We start from the raw sequence: 26342 nt of genomic DNA on the forward strand, positions 1-26342 counted from the left end.
CTGGGTTTACACCTTTGAAGGAGACCGGCTGCTGCTGGTCGGGGCTACGAAGGTTTGGGGTAGAATCACGGCAGCAAACCAGCAAAACGCAAAGAACTTTTCACAGTTTTTCCCTCCAAACTAACCGACTGAGTTGAGTAAAGCTGTTGGATGCAGGTAATGTTAGCTAAAAGATGACTAGCTAATGTTAGCTAAAAGATGACTAGCTAATATCAATACAGAACCTTAAGCTTAACAAGTAGGCTACCGATGTTGGTGTCTATTTTCAGCTTCGTACATTCATTTTGCCCCCAAAAGAGTCGATGCCCCCTACCCCATCACACGCGTCATTTCAACCAGACAGCCATTTGTAATCCATAGGGGGGGGTCGCAGAAGAAAAAGTTTGGGAACCACTGACCTACATAGCGGTTGATATGTATGTTGCACAGTCAAAATAATGCATTCAAGTGTTAGACGTTCATAATCTTTAAAAATATATTTTTAAGATGGTACGGTCTGCAAAGTACATTGCATTCAACACTTTAAGGAGTCTAACGCTTGATTTATTATATTTGTACTCAGTGCTTTTTCTAAAATATCCCTTAGGTATATGTGTCTCTTGCAAAAAGTAAAAAACTAAGGAAAATAGGACAGACAGTTTTAGACTGTACATTATAAGAGAGAGAGGATGAGTGGCAACATTTTTTGGTTTAAATATGTAGATGGATCTTTAATGATTAATGCATAATAATGCATGAACTGAATGAAATGAGACCATAGAATACAGACGAAAGCTGTGTTTCAACTGTTTGCCCAATAACTAGACACGAGCCATCTTCCCAAAGAGAGTGATGAATTTTATTAATTTTTTTTCACATGATCAAAGTGAAATTTATGTCACATTCCTTTTAAATAAAACCTGTATTTACTGTGATCCAGTCACCTGTGTTTTCCCTCCATGTATCTTTTATCTTTACGATGCTGATTGTTTTTCTTTTCTACTTCTCTTTGTTGATATTGTTATTTCTTAGATTTTTCAATTTTATTACACTGTGTGGGACAAATTTCAAGGAGGAATATAAACTAAATGCTCCTCAAGACACATTGTCAATAGTGCACTCCAGCTCCTATTATCCCCTTATGCTTGGTAATAATAAATTGATACTTTACAGTGATAGTCATAATAATGATTTCTCAATGGTAGTGTAGCCAAGACATAAGTTAACTATGCAAACCTAAAATACAATCTGGGAAGATGCAGCCAAAAAGATGTTTTCAGTAGGTTGAGAAATTAGGACAAACTTATTTGGTATTCCATCAGTTTATGAAGCCTAAAAATAAGAACATATGTCATATATCAGTTCTTAGTGAAATTACCTAGTTTGAAACAAGAGACCTGTTCGTTTGCATAAAGCACCTCATCATGCAATTTAGATGAAATTTTTAGTTTATTCTTAATGGTTTAATTTTGGTTTGGCAATGTAGACATTGTGCAGTTACCTGAATTTAGGAAAACTCCCCCTTAAATTGTTTCATTATTCAGTATTTTGTGCAACAATATTAATGTGCTGCATTATTGAATTACCTATTCAGTATGCAAGACGTTTCATTTGATTCAGGTGCATTGGGGAGCGGTTGCATCTAAGACTTCTGGAACATTAGATATCAAGGACAAGGGTTGCAGACCCTGGCTTAGATCAAAGCATACTTATGTGTTATAATGTCCCAGTCAAAGTTCAGACTTGATGTTTTTTTTTTCATTCTAACTGAAATAGAGCTATTTTTCAAAGAACTAATGCACAAAAAATAAGTCAGTAATTTACATGTCCAAAGCTGACAATGTATACAAGTATTATTCAAACTCCTGCAGTTGTAAATGCAACATAGAGCAGTTGTACAAAATCTTGATTCATGGAGGCTGACACTTTTTAGATTATTAACTATAAAACATTTTTTAAATCTATGTATCATTTTCATTCCACTTCAGAAATGGTCATTACATTTCTTGTTCTAAAACATGAACTCCATTTAAAATACATGCATTTCTGGTTGTAACAAGACAGAATTTGAAATAATAATAATAAAAAAAGAAAAACATGTTTTTGCTAGGCACTGTACTGAAATTTGTAGTTGGTATGCATTACTGTGCTGTGAAACATGTTGCGAGATCTGTCACAGGCATTCTAACCACTGCCTGTATTTGTGCTTCCAGTACATGTGAAAGCTGGAACCTGTGAGGTAATTGCTGCACACCGATGCTGCAACAAGAACAAGATCGAAGAGAGATCCCAGACTGTCAAATGCTCCTGTTTCCCTGGACAGGTGGCGGGAACAACGAGAGCAGCTCCATCTTGTGTAGACGGTATGCCAGACTTCTCATTACAGTTCTGGTAATGATTCCAGAATGGCACAAGATTAGAAATATGTGACACAGAGCAAAGCTGTCTTACCTGTCAGTGTGGCTCAGGCAAGTGTTTTGCTGTTCATTTGTGCATGAGAAGTTTATTGCATAGAAGACAAAGAGACTTTTGTGCTCTGTATGTTGTTTGAGGTGTCACCATTTTCTAAATCAAATCTTCAGGCAGTTCATTCGGTAACCCTTTTGTCTGCCATTGAAGCTACAACAGACATGCCCATCAGAGCAGACAGATGGCCAGGTCATTTAATATCATGTCAGCAGTGTCCTCAGTTACAGGTGAATCGATCCCCATCTTCTCCTTTTAGTGTAACAGCCCTGACAGGGCTCGATTTTGACAGTTCTCTACTCACTTTGGAAATGTCATGGGAAAGTGTTTTTCCCCTGTAGGCTTCTTCAAAGCAGCAGAAGACCTTGACTGCATGCAACCTTTCTCCTACAGTGCACACAACCACCCTTCTCACACCTACTTACAACACTCACTATCCTGACATTCACCCATGTCTGTGATTCAGACCTGAAAACACACTTGGGCAGAAATGACAGATCTCCATGGATGCTTGACATCAAAAATACTCAATTCAATCACTGAAATGGACACAGAGACTTAATCGGTTTGTGGCTGCTACAAACAGACTAGAACTGTGCTCTGCTTTCAGACAACAACAGCATAATTGCTTATAGTACAGCATTTTTTAAAATGCTTTGTTTTCATCACAGCATCAATAGTTGCACAGAAGTGGTGGTGCCAGATGCATCCTTGCATGGATGGAGAAGAGTGTAAAGTGCTACCAGATCTGAAAGGATGGAGCTGCAGTACAGGAAACAAAGTTAAGACAACAAAGGTGGGTTCATTTTTTAATTGTATTCACATTTTTAAGGAAATGATTGGTGGTAATCTTGCATCAAGTATAAAGATGTATTCTTTAGGTTTTAAGAGTCAGAAAAAATTACTCCCAATTTAATGGCCTAGGATAAAACTCTAGAATAATTGAAGAGGTTGAGTAAAGGAATGGAACTGAAGCTAAGAAGAACGCTATGAGATTGTGTTATTAACCTCAGATGAGTGCAGTGCAGAGTAGGCAGGGGGGGAAACGGGAGAGTCAGTGAAGTGTGACTTGATGCTGTTGGCTTAAAACACAGGAAACACAGGAGTTAATGTCTATCTATTTAGCCATTGCCCCTGGTTCTTGAAGATGTTTAACTATAGTTATTTTATTGTATTTCTCTTACAGTAATTTACTGATTTATTTAGGACATGAAGATTTAGTTATGAACAATTCAGAAGGAAGAGGGAAATCCAAAGCCAATACTCTTCTTGCGCATAAAAGTTAATTTGGGAAAAAATTTCTTAGTGTGAAGTTGTATGGCAGCAACTGACTATAACAGTATTTGAACAATACCTGGCATTACAAAAATCAGGAAATGTGTAAAAGTGTCTGCCAAGAACCCCACAGTAAAACTGAGGGAAGGATCTAAAGCAATTTTTCTACAAGAGTTTTCATCTAAGTCCTTTATTTCTGCTAGAAAACTGAAAATTGACAGACTGTATTTTTTAGCTTCATAGTGTGCCTAACCACCCATGCAAGTAAACAAACAAAAAAAATGTCTTCAGCTGAAAAAAAGTAAGATTTAAAATGGCCTACGCCTTGTTCAGCACTAAGACCTTCCTCTTAGCTCTGATTGGTTGCTTTTGACCTGGTGCAGTATATTTCCGCAGGTAACTCTATGACTGCAGGGATGAGGCAAAGAAGCTTGATTTTTTTTTACAGATTATCTGTCTCATATTCTGCTGTCATGACATAAACAAGAACAATACATATTTTTATGAATGCTACCTACTGCAGCCAGCTTTAAGTGAGACATTAGACATGGAGTGATAAAGCATATGAAAAAAATCTATTATCACCTCTGTAATAGAAAATGTGACTGTACACACGAGTTTACCATTATGACATTGAGCTATTTCATCCAAATCAATCTCTCCAAGGTTTTACTTTTAGCTGAGATGGAAAATCAGATTCTGTCGTTGAACTGCCTTTGACCACGACTGATTTCTACGAAAAGCTAAACAAGGCATCCAAGGACAAAGAAATACAAAATTCTCCATGACGCACAATTGTTGAGTGGGATGTACTGGCAGAGTGCAGCGGTGCTCAAGCTAAAACTCCTTTCTAAATTAATGAAACTTGTCAGGATGTGTGTTCAGGTTTTTGTTGGATGAGCTGGACCAAAAGTGGACGGTAGGTGAGGGGCTAGGTGTGGTTGAGGGGAACACATAAGACCCTTCCCCATCTATCATAGACCACGGTTTGACTCACCAAAAGCCAGTAGTTGAGCTGCCTCATCCATTATTCATGGATACAGGAGGCCTGGATGAAGCAGAGCTTTTTATTTTAGCCGGGTTAATAATTCATGCCCTCTGTTACAGCCACGGGAAAGCAGAAACAGAGGCACAGATGAGCAGGGGTCCAGGTGGCTAGTAGAACCCGTCAGAACCTCGACTCTTTTATTGATTAGGGAGTCAGCGGGGGTCGCTCCATGCTCATGGCCTTACTGCCTCCCACAGAGAGCCAGCGAGGGATGGCTTGTGTTTGCCAGAGGGCTCTGTACTTAAACTTCCTGGACACTTAACATCCTTCTGAGGAATGAACAGAAGGGCTGTCTGAAAACGGGGCTCACAGTCTCCAGTGTGATGCTGGTGCTGTGTCTGTTTCCATGGAGTCTTTTACACAGATACAAATTCCAACCAATGAAAATTCAACACATAGTTTAGAGCAAAATAAATAAATAAATAATAGAAAGATCAATATGTTTTTTTCACCATTTACACTTAGTAAAGAAAGGAACCTAATATTGGACTTGACTTAAATGGAATATACAAGCTCCTTTAGGAATATCTCTGCTTTATCCTTTTTAAGATGATTAACAAAACAGCATATTGACAAAACGTCAAATTAACTGATTGTCAGATGTTTGAAAATTTGAAAGCAAAAATTATGGCATACAGAAATCCATAGCTGAATTCTGCAGAGACTGTGTTAAATGTATTTAGTTATCTTGTCTGCATGCAACTGAGATAATAATGTTACATGTAGCACTGGGAGTAGCTGTTGCAAAAAAGCACATTTGTGATAAATCCACAGTCATGTTTCCGGCCTTGTAATATTGCACACATTCATGTTTCGCCAAAAGTGGGATTCAGGTGATTGTGTAGCTCTAGAAATTAAATTTAGTAAGTTGATTAGGTGTATGTCAACACCTCATATTTGCCACAGAGACACGGACGTTTTGAGAACAGAGAACAAACCTTCCCTTTGAAATTTCATTTAGCTTCAGTTAAGCAGTTCTTTCAACATTACGTTAAAAGGAAGATGTTTTGTAAAGTTAATTAATATGCAGAGCAAGTATAAATAAAGCTATCTGTCATTAGAAATCAATTCTAGATCTGTCAAAACCCTTAGTAATTTTTTTTGGGTGATTACAAAGATTACAAAGCTGTGGCTTAAGTTCTTTAATCACCCCTGTTGTCATTTAGACCATAACAAATAACTGCTGAATGCATGCCAAAGCACAACCAAGAAAAGCAAATACTGGTCTGTGATGTATTTTAGGTTTTCTAACCTTAAGTTTTTAGTGGAATGACACCAAAGCTCACAGTGTCTTCAAAGATTCTGTTGAACAAAAACAAGTAAAAAAAAGATTTCTTGGTTCTCAGAAGAATCTTTTGAAATTCTGCTTTCATTTGCTTATTTAACGATAGACTTTATTTAGTTTTGGGTTTTTTTTATAGCTGAACAGAATCTTCTTGTGTTCCACAAAACTGATGTTTTGGATATCAATTAACTTCTCACTTTCAATGCCTTCTTTATCCCGAGATGCAAATCAATCCCTCCAGATGTTCCATTAGTGGCATTGTTGATAAAAAATGGTTGTGTTGTTTCACCTCATGAAGTCACATCAGTAAATCCGACATCTTAACACCCTCTAGGCCCTGCTCGATAAACTCTGTTTGTTCCTTCTTTCTGTACATGTTCTAAGAGCAGCTAGTTTTATAGTCCTGCTGCTGGTGATGTCAAGAATTATAACCCCAGTCGCTCCCGCTTTTTGCTTTCTATCAATCAGAGGACACAGGGCAAAAGAGCCACACATCCTTCCCACATGACAGGTGTTATGAAGCTTGCAGAGAATGTGTTAGTGTTAGTGTTAGTGATGAATAGATGTCTAAGAGACTTATTTTTTCCAAGACACAATGAAAATATGTTTTATACCTGCTAAAAAAAAAGTGTATGAAAAGTCTGCCAGTGCAGCTTTTAACTGAAAAAAAAGATTGTATTACCAAACAGAGCCTGAATATACTGTATAGAGCTAGAGAAAAATAGTCTAGATAAAAAATAAAATCTGACAAGTTTTATTGTATCAAGACAGTGGAAGACATATTTATTCCAGTGCATATATGTACAACAATATATGTTGGTTTCATCTTAGATTTTTTTTACATCTTATATATTTCTTAAAGCTGTTGTAGGTAACTTTTACAAAAGGATATTTTTTAAATATTTTTTTTAAAACTGTCACAATGTTATGAGACCTTTGCATAAATACAGTGGTCATTGTCAGAAACAGCCAATCAGAGACAGCTGGAAGGTTTTACCAATGTCAAACATGCTTGTGCACACGCTGCTCACACCCTTTCCCCACACAGCAAACGAAGGGAGAGGGACCTCTGAGGTATTGTTGAAATTTTCAGGTCAAGTCCACGGTTTTATCAAAACTCCCTACTCCAGCTTTAAGACCAGAGCGTTTTGTAATTTTTTGATTGTTTATTTTTGTAAAATGCACTCACTAACAAGAAAAAAGTCAACCAAGCAGAATTACTTGGAATATAATTTGATACACTGACCGACCAGTGATTGATATAAATCTATAACTAATTCATTTTGCAAAGAACTGGCATATCTGTTGCCAGACATTGGAATCAATGGTGAGGTAAGAGAAATAATATATCTGTCACCCTGAACTGTGTATTGGAGATCATCAATATGTGGCAGAGTAATCTATAGTTATTGGTGGACAACAACATGATCATCTCTGAGTCTGGTCTGTCTTGGATGATAATAAATTTCCTAACATGCATATTTTAGGTGCATGCCTCCTCCATAACCCCTGAATAAAATGGGTGAATCACCATTGAAAGTTCTGAAGAGGTGACAAACTATTCAGCTGATCTTGTTGTGCTGAACATGGATTCACCTAAGACAGTGGCTCCTGAGGACTAAAGTTGGAGACCCCTGATTTAAAGCATCGATGAAGCATTCCCTGGATCTGATGGTATACATTCTATTTGTAATGTTGGTACCTCCAGATGTACCAATTCTTTTTCAAATCACCTAAAATGTTAACCAACTTATGCTCACCAAGCCACTCCATGTGGGTACCTCACTTGGTTGCATAACTTCTTTTCTTAATGTGTTTTATTCTGAATAAAAATGTGCCTTCTGTTTGACTCCTCTGGTGTTTACTCAGCAGCAACAAAGACACCCATAAAATCCAATCACACTAACTCCTTTCTCATTTTTTTTATACGACCTTACATTCTTGTGTTTTACACCTTTTGATTTATACCTCATTCCATATTATTTATCCCCCTAAAGCCTTGAAAATACAAGTTGTATCCTATCTTTATGTTTTTTTTAATGGCAACATTTAAGATAAAAAAATATGTTCATATCAAGATTAAAGCAAACTGAGGTAAAAGAATTTCCACAATCAAGGTTTCTGCCTTTTATACACCATTTCTGCTGCCTGCTTCTGCAACCGCAGTGAGATCAAATCATTTCCATATCCTCTCTCACACCATGATGCCTGAGGATTGTCGCATGGAAGTGAAAATTAAATTGTGGCTCCCCAAACAGCAAGCACAGTGTCATCAGCTGCACCTGTAAATAGCATAAAAATCATTCTTGTGTAGAAATTTGGATTTGCATTACTCAGACTACTGATTGCTTGTGGCAATGGCATGCTGATTCAACTGGTGACATCCCAGCAACCGCTTAATGAACAACCATAATGTGCAAACACTCTCACAGGAACACCTTTTCTACCTGCTGGTGTGTGTTTGTGTTTATACTTTAAAGCTTCTGCTCACAAAGGGCAAATCACAAAGTCAAAAAAACAGCTAAGCTGTCACCGCTTACTCTAAGAATCTTGCTTAAAGTTGAAGATCTACAAAATGTTTTATAATTGCATATGTTAGATTAATATTCATGAAAACATACACAAACACTGCTGTATGCCATATACATGTCATGAATAATAATATTCCTCATTTCTATAAGTCATTGACCATGATGCAGTTTCTATTTCAGCAGACTTCTGTCTGCCATTAATGTGCAGCACCACAGATGTTTGAATTATAAACATACCAGCTGGAAATATGCATACCTTGAACTTGTCACACTTTGACAGAGACTGTTGCTGATGGCTGCACAGCGTCAGAACAAGAGCCTGCTTTAATAGCAAACCCATACAATTTAAATAAGGTGAATATAGTAGTTTAATACTATGTGTCTACATGCACCAGAGCATCGTTTTTTTTTTTAAATGTACACATATATGTTAAAGGTTGCCGGCACAGTGAAGGCTAATGGGAGAGCAAACATTGGTTACTAAACAAATAAAAAAAAATAAAAAAAAAGTTGTTTCATTTTAGTAACCTTCTGTAATCTATTCATTCAGAACAAAGGTTTGGCTAGGAAATCACTTTTTACAGTAAAACCATAGCCATTACTTTATTACGTTTTTCTTTCTGTAAAAGCATAAAGCTTGGAGAAAATTGTCTAACAGGTAATTTAGCCAGAAGAAGATTTTCATTAGTTTGGGCAATTCTGCCAACCGAGATCAAGTATAATTTTATATAAAAGAAGTAGAGTCTGTCTCGGAGAGCACTTCTCATGTTAAGTGGACTTCTCAAGCCAAATTTAACCCTCCTGTTATGTTTGTTTCTGAGGTACAGCAATAATGTTCCTGGGTCAATTTGACTCGTGGAGTGTTTAATCATGCAATAATGTCAGAAACCAAAAAAAAAAAAATCCCCAAACATTTTTATATCTGATTATTAACTCTAATACTAACCATTTCAGTCAATATTTGTTCAATGATGTTTTTTTCTTCTCACAAATAAAGGATCAATGACAAGAATTTACTCATTTAGAATGCAATTTACATTTTTGATGTCCACTCAAAAAACCTACACACAAAAACACAATAATTCTCCTTGAAATTGATCTTTTGTAAAAAAAAAAAAAAAAAAAATATTACATTTTGAATGCAAAATTGACCCGAACAGTATCTATGTAATATGTGGATGCACGGGGGTTGTAAATGTGTAAAATGAACCATCTTCAATTTATATGTAGAGTGTACCTATGACAAGTAGAAAAAGTTTCAAGCAGAAAAAAATATGTCCAACTATTAAAAATAATAAAATAAATAACTTCAGAACAGGTCAATTTGACCCGCAACATAACAGGGGGGTTAAAAAATGCATTTAATTTAAAATGTGTTAGCAACAATGTTTAGGTAATGTGCAATCTTTTTGCATGGGTTGTTTTGTAAAGCTGAAAGATAAGAAAAACGTTAGAGCAAGTAGATTATCAAATTATATGGTCAATGTGTACAGACAGTGTAATAGACTCCTTCCCATAAAAAACTAAAGAGGTTGAACAATAGTTTACATACAAAAGTATAGAGACATTCCTTGTTGCCCAAATTAAAAACTCACCATATAAATATTTCAGACTCTAAGACATTCTATCAACTTTTCATCTAAAATTTGCACATCATTTAAATTGATCATTTATTTCTACTATCTGACTACAAAGACATATTTTCCCAGTCTTACTTCTCCTGAACTTTAAACTGAGTGAAGTATGTTGAAGTGGAAGGCTAGCAACCATCAGTTCTCTGTTTTGAAATGTCATTGATAATTTAGCCCATTTCATATTTTATTGCAGTTTAGGTTGAACATTGACGAAAGAGTTGTTCTTCTGCTTCACAAAGGAAGTACTTTGCTTTGGGAATTGTGATTCTATGGGATATTTTTCCGATCAATAGGCCATCTCACTGAAGCCATGAGTACATGTTGCTTCTGGGACTAAGTGTGATTCCATTACATGTCCTGAAGCAGCTCTACGCTCCATTAAAACTATGCAAACAGCTACTTTCACTGAAAAGCTGCAAAAAGTTCAAAGAGAGGCCAATTATAAATTTACAAATATGTAGCATAGATGAATAATTTGTTCCATATTAAAAATGTCAGACACCAAATCACATAGTACACAACAGTGAAAATATTCTTTTGATCTTGTATAAAATAATATGATAATTTATAACTTAAAAGTTAAAAACTCAGGGTATGATGTCTTAGATACTTTTCAATAAGAAAGGGCAAAGACACGTTTCAAAAGAGTTAATGCATTTTTAACAGGCAATCAAATGATTCTGTGGACATGGAAGTCATGCGGAAGACAGAAAAACCGCCATCAAGACGTTTAAGACCTGGACTCATAATTCATTTCATGTTGATAAATCCTTAACCTGAAGATTTTACCTCAGTATTTGGCTTTCAACAGGTTTGAAAAACTGCTGTGAAAAGAAGTTACTTTTCTGTACCTACTGCAGCCATATATCTTACTCTGATATTGCTTTTCTTTCTCTTTGTTCCCAGGTTACTCGATAGTCATATTTTTCCTGGATAGATATTTGGAACCAAGATGTTTCTTTGACCAACACAAGTAGGACGTTTTGGATACCATGGGATTTATAGACTGGCGAAACCAGGGACCAACACAGACATTAGTCTGGGACATTCCAGTGAACATAAAGATGAAAAGTATTAGAAAATTCATATGAGACTGCAATGCCAAACAGATTCTTGACTTTTTGTCTAGCATCAACAGTAGCTTTCTTTCAACTCTGCTGCCCACCAAATCTCTCTTTGTATTATACTTCTAATCCAATGGACCTGAAAACTCAACCATGATGATATTTATTGACATGAAGACTGGATTAGACCATGAAAAACCCACCCTAAAACATGTGATGTGAAATTTTGTGTCATGTTCTTGCCAGAAGGAGCATTGGGACTCTTGATGCATTTCTCTGTGGAGGCTTTTGTGAGGTCATAAGAATTTTTGATTCCTTTTAGCCTTATAGAGGAGATATCTCTTCTTATTTTCTGTTGGTTTGAAAAAGCCTGGCCTTTCTTCTTTTTAAATTTTAAAGACCACTTTTGAAAGACACGCATAATAAACACATCTGGAAATAAAAATAAATGAAAGGTCAAAGTAGCTGAGTTCTGCAACAATGATTTAATGATATCTGTTACTTTCAACGCCTGGTGACTGCTATTCATTTCAAATGTCAATATTATCTCAATAAATCTGACTCAATGAACATTTCTCTTTAGAATAACTGCAGTCTGTGTTGTATTGGTGAATTGCTGGAGCTCAGCATGTTGAGCAAATGTTATAGGAAATAAAACGAGGGGGAGGCTCACTCAGAGCTAATCAGGTTTGATCTCATGGTGGAACGGAAATGTGAAAATCAGCAAATGCAAAAATAGGCCATGGACAAAAAAAAAAAATACAGAAAGGAAAATGTTCCCCTCCAGTTTGAAAAATATGTCTACTTTACAGATGCATGGAGTATTGTGAAAAAATTCTCCGCCCGTTACAATTTTCTTGTTTTTTTTTTTTGTCACACTTAAATGTGTCAGATCATCTAACACATTTTATATATGACCCAAAGATAACTAAATCAAATTATGAGTTTATTATTAATGGACAAACGCTACCCCAGCCTAGCCTATGTGCAAAAGTAATCGTCTTACTAACTGATTGTGTCACCTTTGGTGCAACATCTACTATTCAGTGGTTACAAAAACTGAAAGTGAGTCTTGAACGGTTTAATGATTTCAGCGGTAACACTTTATTTGAAGGGGGGTGAATAAGACTGTCATGACACTGTCATGAACACCTGTCATGAAAATGAATAAGCCTTCATGAATATTTATGACTGTTGTCATAAAGCGTCATTCAATAAATTATGACACTTTTAATACAAAGTTGACATTATTCAAAATGTCTTTGTTATGACAACTTGACATTAACCAAGAAATCATTACTGTTTAAACTTTACCTTTATTAACATAAAGGAACCGAATTTTTAAAGTGCAATCAGTAATACTTTTATAACAAATTTATATCAATAATGATTTATTGGTTAATGTCAAGTTGGCATAACAAAGACATTTTGAATAATGTCAACTTTGTATTAAAAGTGTCATAATTAACTGAATGACGCTTTATGACAACAGTCATAAATATTCATGAAGGCTTATTCATGTTCATGACAGTGTCATGTCAGTCTTATTCACCCCCTTCAAATAAAGTGTTACCATTTCAGTTCATTTACACTGAAGGGTTTTTGACTTGTTTAAAGTTATGGGGCAAAATCTATGTGACAAACACCATAAATAACAACAAAGTGAAAAATACACAATACTGAATAATAGTAGTGCTTTCTTTACTAATAAAATAAAGGGGGTTGTAAGAAAAGTGTTAAATCTTAATGCCTTATTTCTAATCGTTTCTTGAATTTCTTTGGTTTGATTGATTTGTTGCAGGCCTGAGGCCTGGGTGTGCCTGGTGAAATTGAACTCAGCTTTCCAAAACAGGTGGTTAATCACAGTCAACTCGGGATTTAATTACACTTTTCACATGGGCCAGTTTGGTTTGGATAGCCTCCAACCCTAATACATAAAATGACCATTTGAAAACAGTTTTTTTTTGTTGCTCAAATTTCTCCCCAAACTAAATGTTTCAGTTAAAAAAATCATGCAGAGTTAAAAATAAAATAGATAAATATTAATGCTACCAATAAACTGACCAAACTATTGCAGTTTCTAGCTCCTTTCATTGCTCTGAATAATGTCCCATAATGCATTACTGCAGTGTGGCATTAAATGAAATAAACCCTCCGATGGAGGTAGGCTGTGCCGTGTGATAGGACGGTGGCAGATAATGGATGAATGGAGAAGGATTATTAAGTCCTGGTGGCCTTGCCAGCCAGCTGAATCAGTGGGATCCAAGGGCAAATAAAATGTCTGTCCATTTTTACGCATATAATGTGGTTACTATCATTACCGATATCAACATGAAGCTTCATTCCCTTCTCTGTGGAAGCCGAGCCGGGTGGAGAGAAGAAAACGGTTGGGAATTTATTTATATTTCAGCTGCATGTTACAATCACCGTTGGGACAGGAAGTCACACTATAAAAGGGGCAGGCCCTTTTGTTGATATGATAATAAAATACAGTTTTGAAATGTAAATTTTTCCTGTAGCTGTCTTTTTTTACTGATAGATAAAGGTCACTAAACCATCTTTGTGTAAAGGACAACCTGTGAAATGTATTCTGATAGCAAAAAAGACAAGTGACGGAGAAACAATGCTTCATTTCATTATAATTGTGTCTAAACTTCCAACAAACTACCACTTTATGGCCAATTTTATATTTTGTAAGTCAATTCCTTCTGTAATTGAAACAGTGCATTCACTAAGAATGTTTCTTATACTGAACATAATTAATTAAGCAAAAACGTAGAAGGGTTGCTCCCAAAGATCCGACCCCTGGGACTGATGTTGACGGAGAGAAATGAGGAGGGTTGCTATGGTTAGTGATCCAGGTTGCGTCTTGTTTGGTTAGAAATCATTAAATTACAGTAATGACTAATTTCTCATTCCTGCTTGCAATTCACCAGAGACCACCATGGATATAATAAAGAGCTGGCGATGAATTACAAACAGGCTGAGGAAAGGCTACGTGATTATGCAGAGTAATTCAAAAGTGCATTAATAAAACAATACAGAAACATTGCTAAATCATTTGAGATAAAGGCTATTTGCATAATTCATTAAGATTAATCAGACCAGGCAATCTACCACAGAGCTCTGAGGAGCAGCAAGGGAAGACATGATTCCTGTCCCCTGGAAAAAAACCTCGTCTATCTACAAACAATGATCCAAATCTACCCTTGGATCAGAGAATTAACCTCTGTGCACTTTACAGCCCCTGCAGTGTTGAAACACAATTCTTCAGTCATCCACCTTAATGTGGGCTAATATTCTATTAATAATGAAAGATCTTTTCATTCAGGAGCTCCTCTGGGTTCTGTTGCTCTGCCATAAAAGACCTTCAAAAAAAGATGAATGGGTTTTGCATACAACGTGCTTGAAAATCAGAGTGGATTTGAGGCTTTTGCTTCTTTTAACATGTGCTTTTCATCCTCAACCGCTGATGAATTGGACAGAGGTCACAAATCACAGAGTGGAAGCGACCTGCTATTCTCTTGTCTGGTATGCATACAAGGTTCCTGCTCAAATCAACATGATTCTTTCAGAGCTTTGGAAAACACCTTAAATTATACCTCATCCACATCTTAAAGTTTCAGTTTGATGTGACATTGACTTTAAATCTATGATGTTTGCATTGTAATAAGAAACTGTACAAACAACACAGAAAGAAATGACAGGCTGTACTGTGCAAATGAGTTGTAAAAAAATATATCTGAAAAGACTCCTAAATGTATATTTTCTTTTTGTGGTTTGTATTCCTGCTTAAATTCCTGTCTTTGTGTGCAAAGTTATTCAAACCTTCAATTTATGTCCGTCTTCTGTAAAAAGAGTTACTGAAAATTACTATAATGGTAATACAAGCAGGTACATTGTTAGTGCAAGACAGCTCTAATTGCATTTTCCAATTACATGGTGGATTTTAACTAGTTAATTCTGGAATTGTATCTGCCAATACATAAATTCATACTTTTTATGTGGATAAATTAATATTGCCTCGTTAATTTTGCCTTAATACTGTCCAAAAATACAACAGTTTTCACTTTATTTCAAAACATCAATTTATTTTTTTTATTAAATATAAAATTGCATTTAAATTATCCTGCATATTAAACTTGTCCAGAGTACCTTCTGCTAATAGAATTCTTTAAAGTGTTTTATAGAATGTGGGTTATTAGTTTATAGCTGGTTTCACTGCAATTTTTACAGACCGATGCCTCCAAAGCTGTTGATTAAAATCCTCCCGTAACTCTTTCCTGGAAAGAATCCTCTGGTCGACTATCTCAAGCAGAAAATAATATTAGTAAAATGGTATTTTCTAGCTGTGGTCAGGGATGGGTACACATCCCTGTGGAAGAGGCTGACAATGACTCACCAATCCAATTTTATTGGAAGACCAATAATAGACCAAAATATTAGCTCGAGCTCATCTTACAGGTTCAAGCTTGTGTACATAATGAAATATTGAAGTAGCTTGCTTATATGATTTGAACAATTAACAATTACAATCTGTTTTATGCTTATATAAACCAATTAAAGTCGCAGTTTCCCTCTCCTAAAGTAAATAAATGATTAAAAAGGCACAACAAACACAGAGCACATTTAGAACTGAACTCTGAAGGTTCTTGCACTTTGCAAAATATGTACACCGAAAAACAAAATGCTCACTTACACAAACACCATCTGTTGGGTCTGCCCGGGCATCTTCTTGACAGGATGAATTAGTCTGAAAAACTGTCAGATACACCGCGCAAAATTATATTTTCTCATTTTATAATGAAAGCTGACAGAATGTAATGAAAAACTGCTCGATCTTGCAAACAGCTGGATGAACTGTAAAAGTCTGTCTGGGAAAAACTTTGCTGTTTGATCTAACCTAATATGGGGGTTCTTTTTTCCAATATCCGAGTTACTTCTCTTTCCTAAATTGGGGATTTTAATTCAGTTTTGGTTGCAGTGTGATGCCTTTTTTGATGCATGTTTGTATTTCTTTCTACTTACAGGCAGTTTATTTTGAGGTGAGCTTTGCATCTTTGTGTGTGTACTGCTGTGACCTGAGGCATAATGGGATTATCCTGCTCAAGGCAAGACGTAGATGCCTTGAATTCTAATACGAAAGCCTTGCTACATGTACCTGACACGTCCTCCTCTCTGTGTTTGTCATGCCTGACTGGACTAAGAGGCGATTAGCTTATGAATCACAACATAGTCAGCAAGCTGCTTCGGCAAATCATTCATACGTTCTGTCAGGGCTTCCTATCAGAAGATTTCTTTACAGCATCACATACTGTACATTGACATACACCAACAGCTTCTTCTCTGTGAAGAAAGCATCAGCCAATCCTTTTTACCATAGTGTTGCTGAAGAACCTGACTTCACCACCCTGTGCAATAAAGCTCCAATAGATAAAGTCTCTAAGTATAATGTTGACAAGACATTAGTGCTGCCCAGTGCATTTGCTCTTCTCTCTCATCAGAGACACTCTCAGTTCCCACACTGCATTATCTGAATGGCCCTGGGTCAGTGAAAGGGTCTGCTGTAATTTGAAAAGGAAATGATCTTTTGTGGAACTTGTGGAGCAGACGAAGCAAAGGAACAGGGGGGGAGAAGAGGTGGGAGTTTGAGTAGGTGTCAACAGGCAAGGAGAGTTGATGGAAAGGTGAAAATTTTAACTTCCTCTCCTGGCAGCCGGTGAATGTGTTAATAGGAGCGAGGTTTGCAATGAACTGATGTCTATCTGGATGGGCAGACAGGGAGAGGCAGACACGCGAAATGAAATTCTGATGGATTCCCTACTGCATTTTTTTTTTCTCCTTGGAAACATTTTCAATACATAACTCTGCATTTATTTGCTTACTTTATTTTTTGACCATTATAAATAGCTAAGGGAAATTGTAAGTGGAAGCGCATTTTTCCAGAACAACATTTCAGAAAAGTTAATGATGATGATACAATGATAGCATCTTTATTTATTTACCAGTTTAAAGGTTAAATGGCCCATCAATCGAATGCTATTTTTTTCTCAAAGGTTTATCAAAATAGATCTCCTAATTCTACATCACTTGTCATCATTGCTCCTTGTGCATGATGGGTATTGTACAATGGACATTTGTACAATAATCCACATTTTATTTGACAGGAAAAACAGTGACAAATGCATCTGCAAATTTAGAGTTGTGTATTGTAGATTTTATGAACATTTCCAAACAGCTTAAATCACCAAAAGCAGGAGCTCCTGTTTTACCAACTCTTTGCCTTCCTCTGACAATTTCTTTGTTTATTACCTATTCCATGGTATAAGTAGTGGTTTTAATTGCATGAAATGAAACTAACAGTGATAAAAAATGTCTCTTAACCGTATTTCAAAATAATTTGTACAACGACTTTAATATTTAAAGGGGCCAAAAATAGAATCATTAGTTGTGGAACCATTTAGTTAAAAACAATATGATCAAAATAAATGGAGAAACTTATTAGATAGTTAACTGCAATTACAAAAAAACGCTTTTGTAACTTAAGTTTCTGCAGGGTGTAAAAACACCCTGAAATTCTTCAGCTTACACCTGCACCATACAGCAGACTGATTTAGTTTAAATTGACATTCTGTGCTCGAGAACACATTTAGCTGCCACAATTAGACAAATTGGTGGATGCAGAGCACTGAATCAAACATATTGCACTGCAAAGATGCTCATCATGCGCCAACTGGCACAGATACAGGTACAAAGGACAGAGGGAACAGTCTGGTGACACCACAGGTAAAGCTTTGCACATCAATTTGTGCAGTAATTTACTAAGCTATAACAAGCTGACTCAAATTTTGAAAATATTTTAGCCTGACAACCATGGATCTAAATGGAGAAAAATTGTGTGTTGGAATCGGTTATAATAAAATCACACAAAGACAAGTAAAACTGAACATTATTTCACAATTTCGTGCAAGCTCTTAATGAGCTACCCATTTTGATCTTGACAGTTTGCTGAAGTAACAACTGTAGCTCTGGTTTGAGCTGCTTATTGACTCTCTTTACATTGATTTATAACCAAATGTCTACACAAAATAAAGGGTAAATACAATTGTGTTCAATAGCAGAGGAAAATAAGGTCAAACTTCTTATAGTACTTTTTATTTTCATATACGCAGATGTATTGATATCAATCCAAAAGTAAAACATGAGGACAAAACCATTAGCTTTGTTATCAAACTGCAGGAAAAGTGAAACAGAGAATATTAAAATATTTTAAGGAGAAGGAAAGTATTTTGTAAAATGAACTCATTTGGGCTTTACATCATGTTATAATATTATTCCTTCATCAAAAAAATGACTGGGGTGTTGCTTTGATTATTTCATGGTTGTTTGAGAAATCCTTGATTCTCCAGTGGGTGCCTACGCAGTTGCTCTTACAGAGCCCTCTTCCCCCACGCCTTCTGCTCTCAGCTCCTCCAGACTAGCGGCAGCAACAAGTAGCAAACACCTGGTGGAAATGTAAGTCTGCTGAGCTTAACATGCAAACTACTTATCAATCCAATGTTCCCAAGAATGACTGTAAATGTCTTAATGAGAAACATTGTTGTAATGAGGTATTGAAGTCAACGTGTCAGAAAGAGTAGAGACAGATTCAAGGCATCAAATTGCGAAATCAAATTTCTTTTAAGTTATGATTGATCTATACAACATTTTCATAACAACTGAAGGTTGCTATAAAATGGCAATATGTGCCTGTAAAATGCATAATAGTACCTCTTTACTGTTTAGTCAGTTTTTTTTCTCCACATGTCAAAACAAAGGAGGATCTCAATGATAAATACAAGTTGTTCATCAGGTAATTAAAAAAAAGAGAACAAACAACTCATCCTGCAGGCTCACCACTCAAAGCCAAATTGTGCTATAAGATCCACAACCCAAGAGGTACAGCAGAACTTCCTACAACAGATGTTCCTGACTAATTATCTATTGTATCACAGATCCCACAATCCCTCAGTTCCTGTGTTGTTTTCCGATGGGAGGCTGGTCATCCCTGTCTCATATCCTTGGTTTGGTCTCCTCCTACCTGGGGCAAGCCTCTCCATCTGTGGAGGGATCCAGAGAGATGCAAAGGCTGGCCCACCAGAAGCAAGGCACGCTGTTCGCACACCTTCAGCTGTCATTTTCAAGTACAAACACCACTCCACAGTGCTGCTGTAGCTCAACAGGAAAGGAATTATATGAAGTTAGCTGAAACACAACAGTTATAGTTCCACAGAGGTGGAAGGTGATGAAGGCATGTGGGAAACACATTTGCCACATGGCTTATCACATCCAGAGACACAGGCCGTTTTCATTCTGCAGGTTTTCATTCATTAGATTCAACAAGGACGGCCAACATAAATGAAAAAAACTTCAGATGAAAACAGGAAGCATAATGTTCTCTCATGAAACCATTTCAGTGGATATTACTTGTTTTCTACACTCAAGATTGTAATTCAGAATTAGCATGCTGGCACTTTTATTCTTGATGAAAGCAATTTCATGAAATGCAAAGTCGATCAGTGTGTGCACACATTTTATAAACACAGCCTGAAAATATCATGGAGAAAGGTCATAGAAAATTGGCAGTTTCAGTTACATAACATAAAACAAAAGAACAGCTCTGGCACTGTCAGGTGTCTGAAGCTTCAATGCCTTTGCTAGAAGGATTGATAAGTCTATCGTCTATCTGGCTGAAAAAAAAAAAAACTCTTCTTATGTGCAAAGCAAACCTCAGAATCACCTTGGACATCCTAGGCCAAAGCTGGGGAGAGCGGGGATAGATTAAGATATGCCTGGCTGCCTTTTGCAGTCCTGTCAACATGGGCTGGGTGTCTTTGCTGCACAGATCAGAGAGACATGAGAAGGTCATCGCCGCTGGGGAAAAAAGGCAGTGAAAATATTGTCCTGACAAGATGTAGAGTGACTTTTGTAACCCGAGGCTTGAGTTTCAGATTAAACAGTTGGCTGATAGAAGGGGTGAAGTTGAAGGAGGTGCTAAAGAGGGATTCAAAGGGTGTTAATCCCATCACATTTCAATATGTCCTCTCCTTCAAACCAATTTTCGTTAGATTTTAAGAATACACATGACACAGAATCACATGCTTGTCACAGATCTCTGGATGCCACATTGAATGTTTTCCTGAACAGCACCTAGGAGCTACCTTGTGGACTGTGCATCCTCTCCACAAAGGTTGAACTTTTACATTGACAGGCCTGAGCTTCAATAAACCTGACATGGTATTTACTTTCTCTGGTTACTTATCTAACTGTCATCTCTACAAAAAAGAAAAAAAAACAATCAAGCTAACAGCTTCAAAGGTGTCTTGCGGTAAGGGTCACCAGCTAGAAGTTTACATTTTGTCATAGCTTTTGCCATGGTAATGTTTTAATAACTGAATAAATTAAGTAATGAATTAATGTCATTATACTCATGTACAGTGTCAACATGCGTAATATGATATTTAGAGTTGGTGTCATCTGTTGGACAGATGGGTAAAGTTCTGGATCATGTGGTGATTTATTATGTGGAAAATAATATCTAAGATCTACATCTAAACCCAATGAGTCCTGGTACTAGGTGCATTTCAATAAAATTAAATGTTTCTGAAAATATGACTTATTTCTGTTATAAGTGATATATAAAGCTTTCGTAAGTTCATTACACACCGTTTTTACTGCAGAAATATTTTGTCTCACAAGTTTTATTGAGATACTGATTTAATTTTCCAACAGAACTTGGCATCTGTCCACACCACTAAAAATACTAATATGTATCTTAAAGATCAGGGGTTTTGTGAGTTTGAATTGTTAACTAACTGACCTGACATAAACCTCATGGAAGACCTCTGGGGAACTTGTCAAGAGGATGACGAGCGATGCCAAACCCCAAAATGCAGAGGAGCCGAAGGCCACAAGTGAAGAAATGTGTCCTTAAAACCTCAGCAGACTGACAGGGTGAAGCCAAACACTTTAGAAAATGTATCTCATTTTACACATTGGGTTTTTACCCAAAAGTTTCAATTAAAAGAAATACAGAAAGATTCAACGGTGTGAGAGTTAGAATGATCTGTGCCCAGAGATTTGTGTGCATACTGTACTCAGCAATACTGTGAATTAACCAGACTTATAATATTTAAAAATTTTTCTGTATAAATTTTAAATGATCTATTTAGAGCCTACAGATCCATTACAGATAAACAGTTCCAATAATAGAACATTATTTCATTATTTCAGACATTTTTTGTATTTTTCATTATTTACTAGGCCATGTACCGATGAGATCATCGTGAAACTCTCCATGCTTGTTTTTCTCTACGCTGGCAGTTTTTTGTCAAGTTTCTAGCATGTAACAGAAAAAAAAAAAAAAAAAAACTTCAGCCCCACTCTGCATTAGTTTGGCAGATTCTTACTTATTAGCTGCTTTTAATTTCCCATTAGACCCACAAAAGCTCTATTCATGTGCTCTTTTAGGTAACTCATTAATTTAGTGTGATGCAAGTGAGATGGTGAGTGAGGGCTTCTTGCCAAGAGTTGCTTAGCATTTTATGCATAAAAGAGGCACAGAGTGGAGCAGATGGTTACATTAGGGAATGATGATACTGGCACAGTGTTATATGTGAATATGTCTTTGTGTCTGTTTGCAGGTGTGAATAATTACTTGCTATATTTATTTAGGATACTGGGAGGTAATAATGCAGAAGTAATAAGAACATGCATAAACCTCTGTCACTTTTTAAAATGTCTTTTTTTGTATATATGGGGGTATCTGTGCATGCTGGTAAAAATCCATCTCTTTTTCCCCTGGTTAACTATGTATTTCCAGAAAAGCAGAAAATAAAATGAAAAATTAAAAATGGAGCTACACATGAAAAACAGGTGTAGTTTGATAACAAAGAAGTGGGATACTTGCCCAGCAGATTTTTGCATGTTCTGTCCAAGTAATTCTGGGCCTAACAAAGGGCTTAACTGGCTTTTCACAGCAGGGTACATTTGCTACCAATAACCAGCCTTCAGGGATGTTTTAAGGTTGAATGGATTTTCTTCTTTTGTCACCAGCAGCCTTCGCTGACACTCTCAGCCACTTAAGATGCATCATCCTTATAAAGTAAGGTTTTATTTGGCTTTAGGTAAATTACAGAATGAGATCGCTCATATTGCATATGGAAAAGAAAAAAAAACTGTACAGTAAGTTAATTAGCATTGAGTGTGAGTGACTACTACAAACACCATTTTCTGACCTAAGATAAACATTAATTGCATTGGTTCCCTTTAAAAAAACAAAACAAAAACAAAAAAAACATGTGAATGCATTCTCCCAAACAAACGTCTTCCAACATATGAAGAGTGACCTGAAGCTGGTCTTTGGAGTTTATCCATGTTCAACTTTCACAGTTCACATATTCAAAGTTTTATGTGTAAATAGACACAATAGAAAGAAGCCAGTTTAAATCACTGCATATTTCTGTGAAATTCAAGACAGTCCCAGAAAATTTCATTTGAAGACCGACTTACCAACTTCTGGGAGGACAGCATAAGCTGAAGAGAAATGGTTTGTTTGGACGGTGAACTTAATCTGTGTGAAGATCCACACATTGCAGTCTTTTTTATTGTCTGTTCAATAATATATTTATACACACATATCTCTGCATAACCGCAGTACATGTGGCGCTGTCTGAAGCAGCCTACTACAGGAAATATCTTAACTATATTTATATAAATATAATAATCCTTTAATTGTGAAATATATAAAATCAATTCTCTTGCACATATCAATATTAAGGTTCATTTCTGAGCATCGCAAATAGATTTGATCAGTGAGAAAATAAAAAGATGTGAAGGAGCTCTTATGGAAGAACCTCTGAGGGGCTAGAGACATTGCAATTATAGAAACTATTGACTTGTATTTCCCAAGATATGATCAATTGCAGTGGAATAATGACATCTCTGTGTTGTTTTGACCCATTCACAGCCAAGGCAATTTATTTTGTGTGACAGGAGGCTTGCGAGGGACAACTCAGCTGATGTGTGCCAGGGATCAGGGGGAGGAGATTTCTGAGCTGGAAAGACAGAGAGGAGAATCAGAGGAAGGTCATTACTTTGTGCATTGGCCTCTTTTAGGATGAGCACCCACATATTTTCCTTTGTTGAAGTTTGTTAACCTTTCCTGTCACCTTCTTAGACATGTTGGCTTCTGTAGAAAACCTTTAACATGTGTTAAAAAATGACTTGTAAGTAAGATATTTTATAATCCAAGTCTGTATTGTTATTTTATAAGGCCATTAAAAATTAATTGAAGTATTTTCTGCACAGGTCGGCTTATAAAGTAAGCCAACCTGTGCTTACTTTATAAGCTGCACAGCTTATAAAGTATTATTTAGTTAATTAGTATTAACTAAATACTAATTAAGTATTTAGTTTGAAACTGTGACATTTATTGGTGGATGAATAACAACATACAAATATTTATATTTTCAAAGTTATAACTTTGAAAAATTAACCCCCATTTTTTTTTTCTTTTAACAGTCTAAATAACCCGAAAATGTAAGTCTAATCCAAGTAAACAATAACACTTAGTAGGGGTAGAGGTACAAAGCAATTTTTCTCATCTTTAATGTATTGCTCTAGAGCATCAGATCTTTTTTTATCTCTCCATGGATGGAGAACAACATGTGTTGTTTTTCTCTTTGTCTCTACTAGAGAGCAACCAGAATGCATCTTGTAGAGTTGCACTGTCATCAAAGTGACAAATGGGGGTTAACAATCAAAGATAAACTGTTTACAAAAAAAGTTATTTGGACTTTTTATGCAAATCTTCATTGAAGTCATCATCACTTGGTTGAACCTTTTATGTAAATCTCTCTTCAGAAGGAACTCCTTTCATTCACTCACATCTGTATTTCTCTGTGACACAGATAAATGGGGCAATTGTAGACAGTGGAAAAAGTACTCCAAGTCCACTCACCTGTTCACAGAAAATGATCCATCAGGCACCAGACGACCCCTCTGCCCGTTCCTCTGCCTCGTCTGCAATTCGTTTAAGTCCCAATCCCAGTTCCACCCACACATCCATCCTCACTTTGCTGCAGCTTTTTCCCGTCACCGGCACAAGCTCCCGGTAATCACTTTACAGGTGGGGCTTGTTGAGGAGCTGAGGTTAAGTATTTGCTTGGAAAAAAGGTTGACTAACATGGGCACAAGATGAATATCTTGTGCAGTAGATTGTGCAGCAACAAACTGAAGCGTCTTTGTCGTCTAATAGCCAATTAACCAAAACATTTTGAGCAACCAGGAAAAAAAAGATCTTCACTGAAAATCCAGATTAAATTGGTCTAATTAAGTTAGAAAAGCTGAATAAAACCATGTGTAACTTTGGCGAAAAGTTAAATAAATTAGGCAACCAATAAATCTGTGAATGATGGACCTGCTGACTGAATCAATACAACATGTTTGGATTACTGAGATAAGTAGTGAAGATCCCAGGGTTAGAATTTCTCACTTGTAGAGAGCATGAAACCTGCATATGAAGACTATATTAGTATTATTTTAAGCCTTCTTCAAAAAGTGAACAAGTTAAATCTTTTACTAACTTTCAAATAATTTGAAACTGTAATATACAGTAGCACAACATGGGAAATGTATTTTTTTTTAAATAAAACACTGGATATTCTTTGTAACATCTTTAAAGAAAATTAAAGAAAATGAAAAAGGTCCAGCAGTCTTTTAAAAAAATTCTAATATTTTACATTGTAGTTCAGCTGACAGAGATGATACTCTCTATAAAAAAAACTGTTTCTCCTAAGTAAATGTCACAAAATGTCTTCATATCTTTCAACTCAACAGAAATGAAAAGTAAGACGACTAATTTTACTTATGTTTTATGTTTACCAAACCAAAATTCAGTCGAAGGATATTCTTCAATCATAGAAGTTAAACACATCTCTGTTGTTTCTATCTGTGACTTACACACAGGATGGTCACATAGTGGACTTTAAAGCTGCAACCTTTTTTGCACTCCATCTCCCATTCATATGATTATGTATGTGCATGCATTCTGCTCCATCTGCTTTGAGAATCCACAACAGAACTATTGCCAAAAACTGGGAGCAAAAGTATTACAAAAATGTTAATTTGTCCTGCTTTGTAAACTCCCATTGAGTTTGCATGTCCTTTCAATTCAGAAACGAGACAGAAAGGCAAATCTGCTCCTACAATAACTCTGCAAAAAGCAATTCTCCTACTTTAAATGGAACATTATGCATGAATTTAGGGGAAGAATGTGCATTTCTGTGCATATATGTGTAAATTATATCCAGGGCAAAAAGCTTCTAATAGCATTCTTAAAGACCAGAACTGTTTGTGTTATGCAGATTAGATAAAAATATAATCTGCTGAAAGATGGTGGTAATTATAAGAAAGAGGATGAAAAAGAGGAAAACTATCTGCCGCTTCCTTTAAACAAAAAAGTGCATGCCATCATCTACTGGAGTCACAGCATCAGAGTGACTTAAAAAAGTCCAACAAACTAAAAAGAAAGCTGGCTCTGGGATGTTCTGGAAACTCTGGAGATGATTGAGCATAGAAAGATTCTTCATAAAATGAACATTATGAACAACCCTGAGGACCTGAGACTGCTAGGCAACAACAAAGAGTTTTCAGTAAGAGACTTCTTCAGATTTCTGTGATACTGACTGCTACAGTAGGTCTTTCATGCTAATACCCATCACCGTCTACAACTCTTTGAAAAAAAAAAACTGAATGAGGCATAACATTAATTTTAGAGATTAATAATTTATTTTTGAATTGAACTAAGTGGGATTTTTGACTTCCCTGTGAGAATGCTGCACTGTGGAAACTCTTTGGATAACTATGCAAAAGCCGCCACAACACCATGTATTATTTTGTACTAGTTGCATGAAAAGATTTTTGGTTGACATAAAATTCATAAAAAGAAATCCAGATTGTCCTTTTAAGCTGCAAAAGAAAATAGTCTTTTCAGGTTGAGACGTGTCGATGCAAAGGCTT

General features: G+C 36.1%; 1 protein-coding gene across 1 annotated transcript in view; it reads left to right on the forward strand.

Moving 5' to 3' along the window:
- tafa3a (TAFA chemokine like family member 3a) overlaps nt 1-12042 on the forward strand; it is a 96028-nt gene extending 83986 nt beyond the window's left edge. Inside the window, exons 3-5 of the mRNA XM_007546879.2 lie at nt 2193-2342; nt 3117-3241; nt 11125-12042. Of these exons, the coding sequence (XP_007546941.1) occupies nt 2193-2342; nt 3117-3241; nt 11125-11136 (287 nt within the window). The 3' untranslated portion in view covers nt 11137-12042. The remainder of the gene's footprint in view (nt 1-2192; nt 2343-3116; nt 3242-11124) is intronic.
- The last annotated feature ends 14300 nt before the right edge of the window (nt 12043-26342 follow it).

This window comes from Poecilia formosa, unplaced genomic scaffold, assembly GCF_000485575.1.
Source record: "Poecilia formosa unplaced genomic scaffold, Poecilia_formosa-5.1.2 Scaffold18, whole genome shotgun sequence".
In the NCBI taxonomy this organism is placed as follows: Eukaryota; Metazoa; Chordata; class Actinopteri; order Cyprinodontiformes; family Poeciliidae; genus Poecilia; species Poecilia formosa.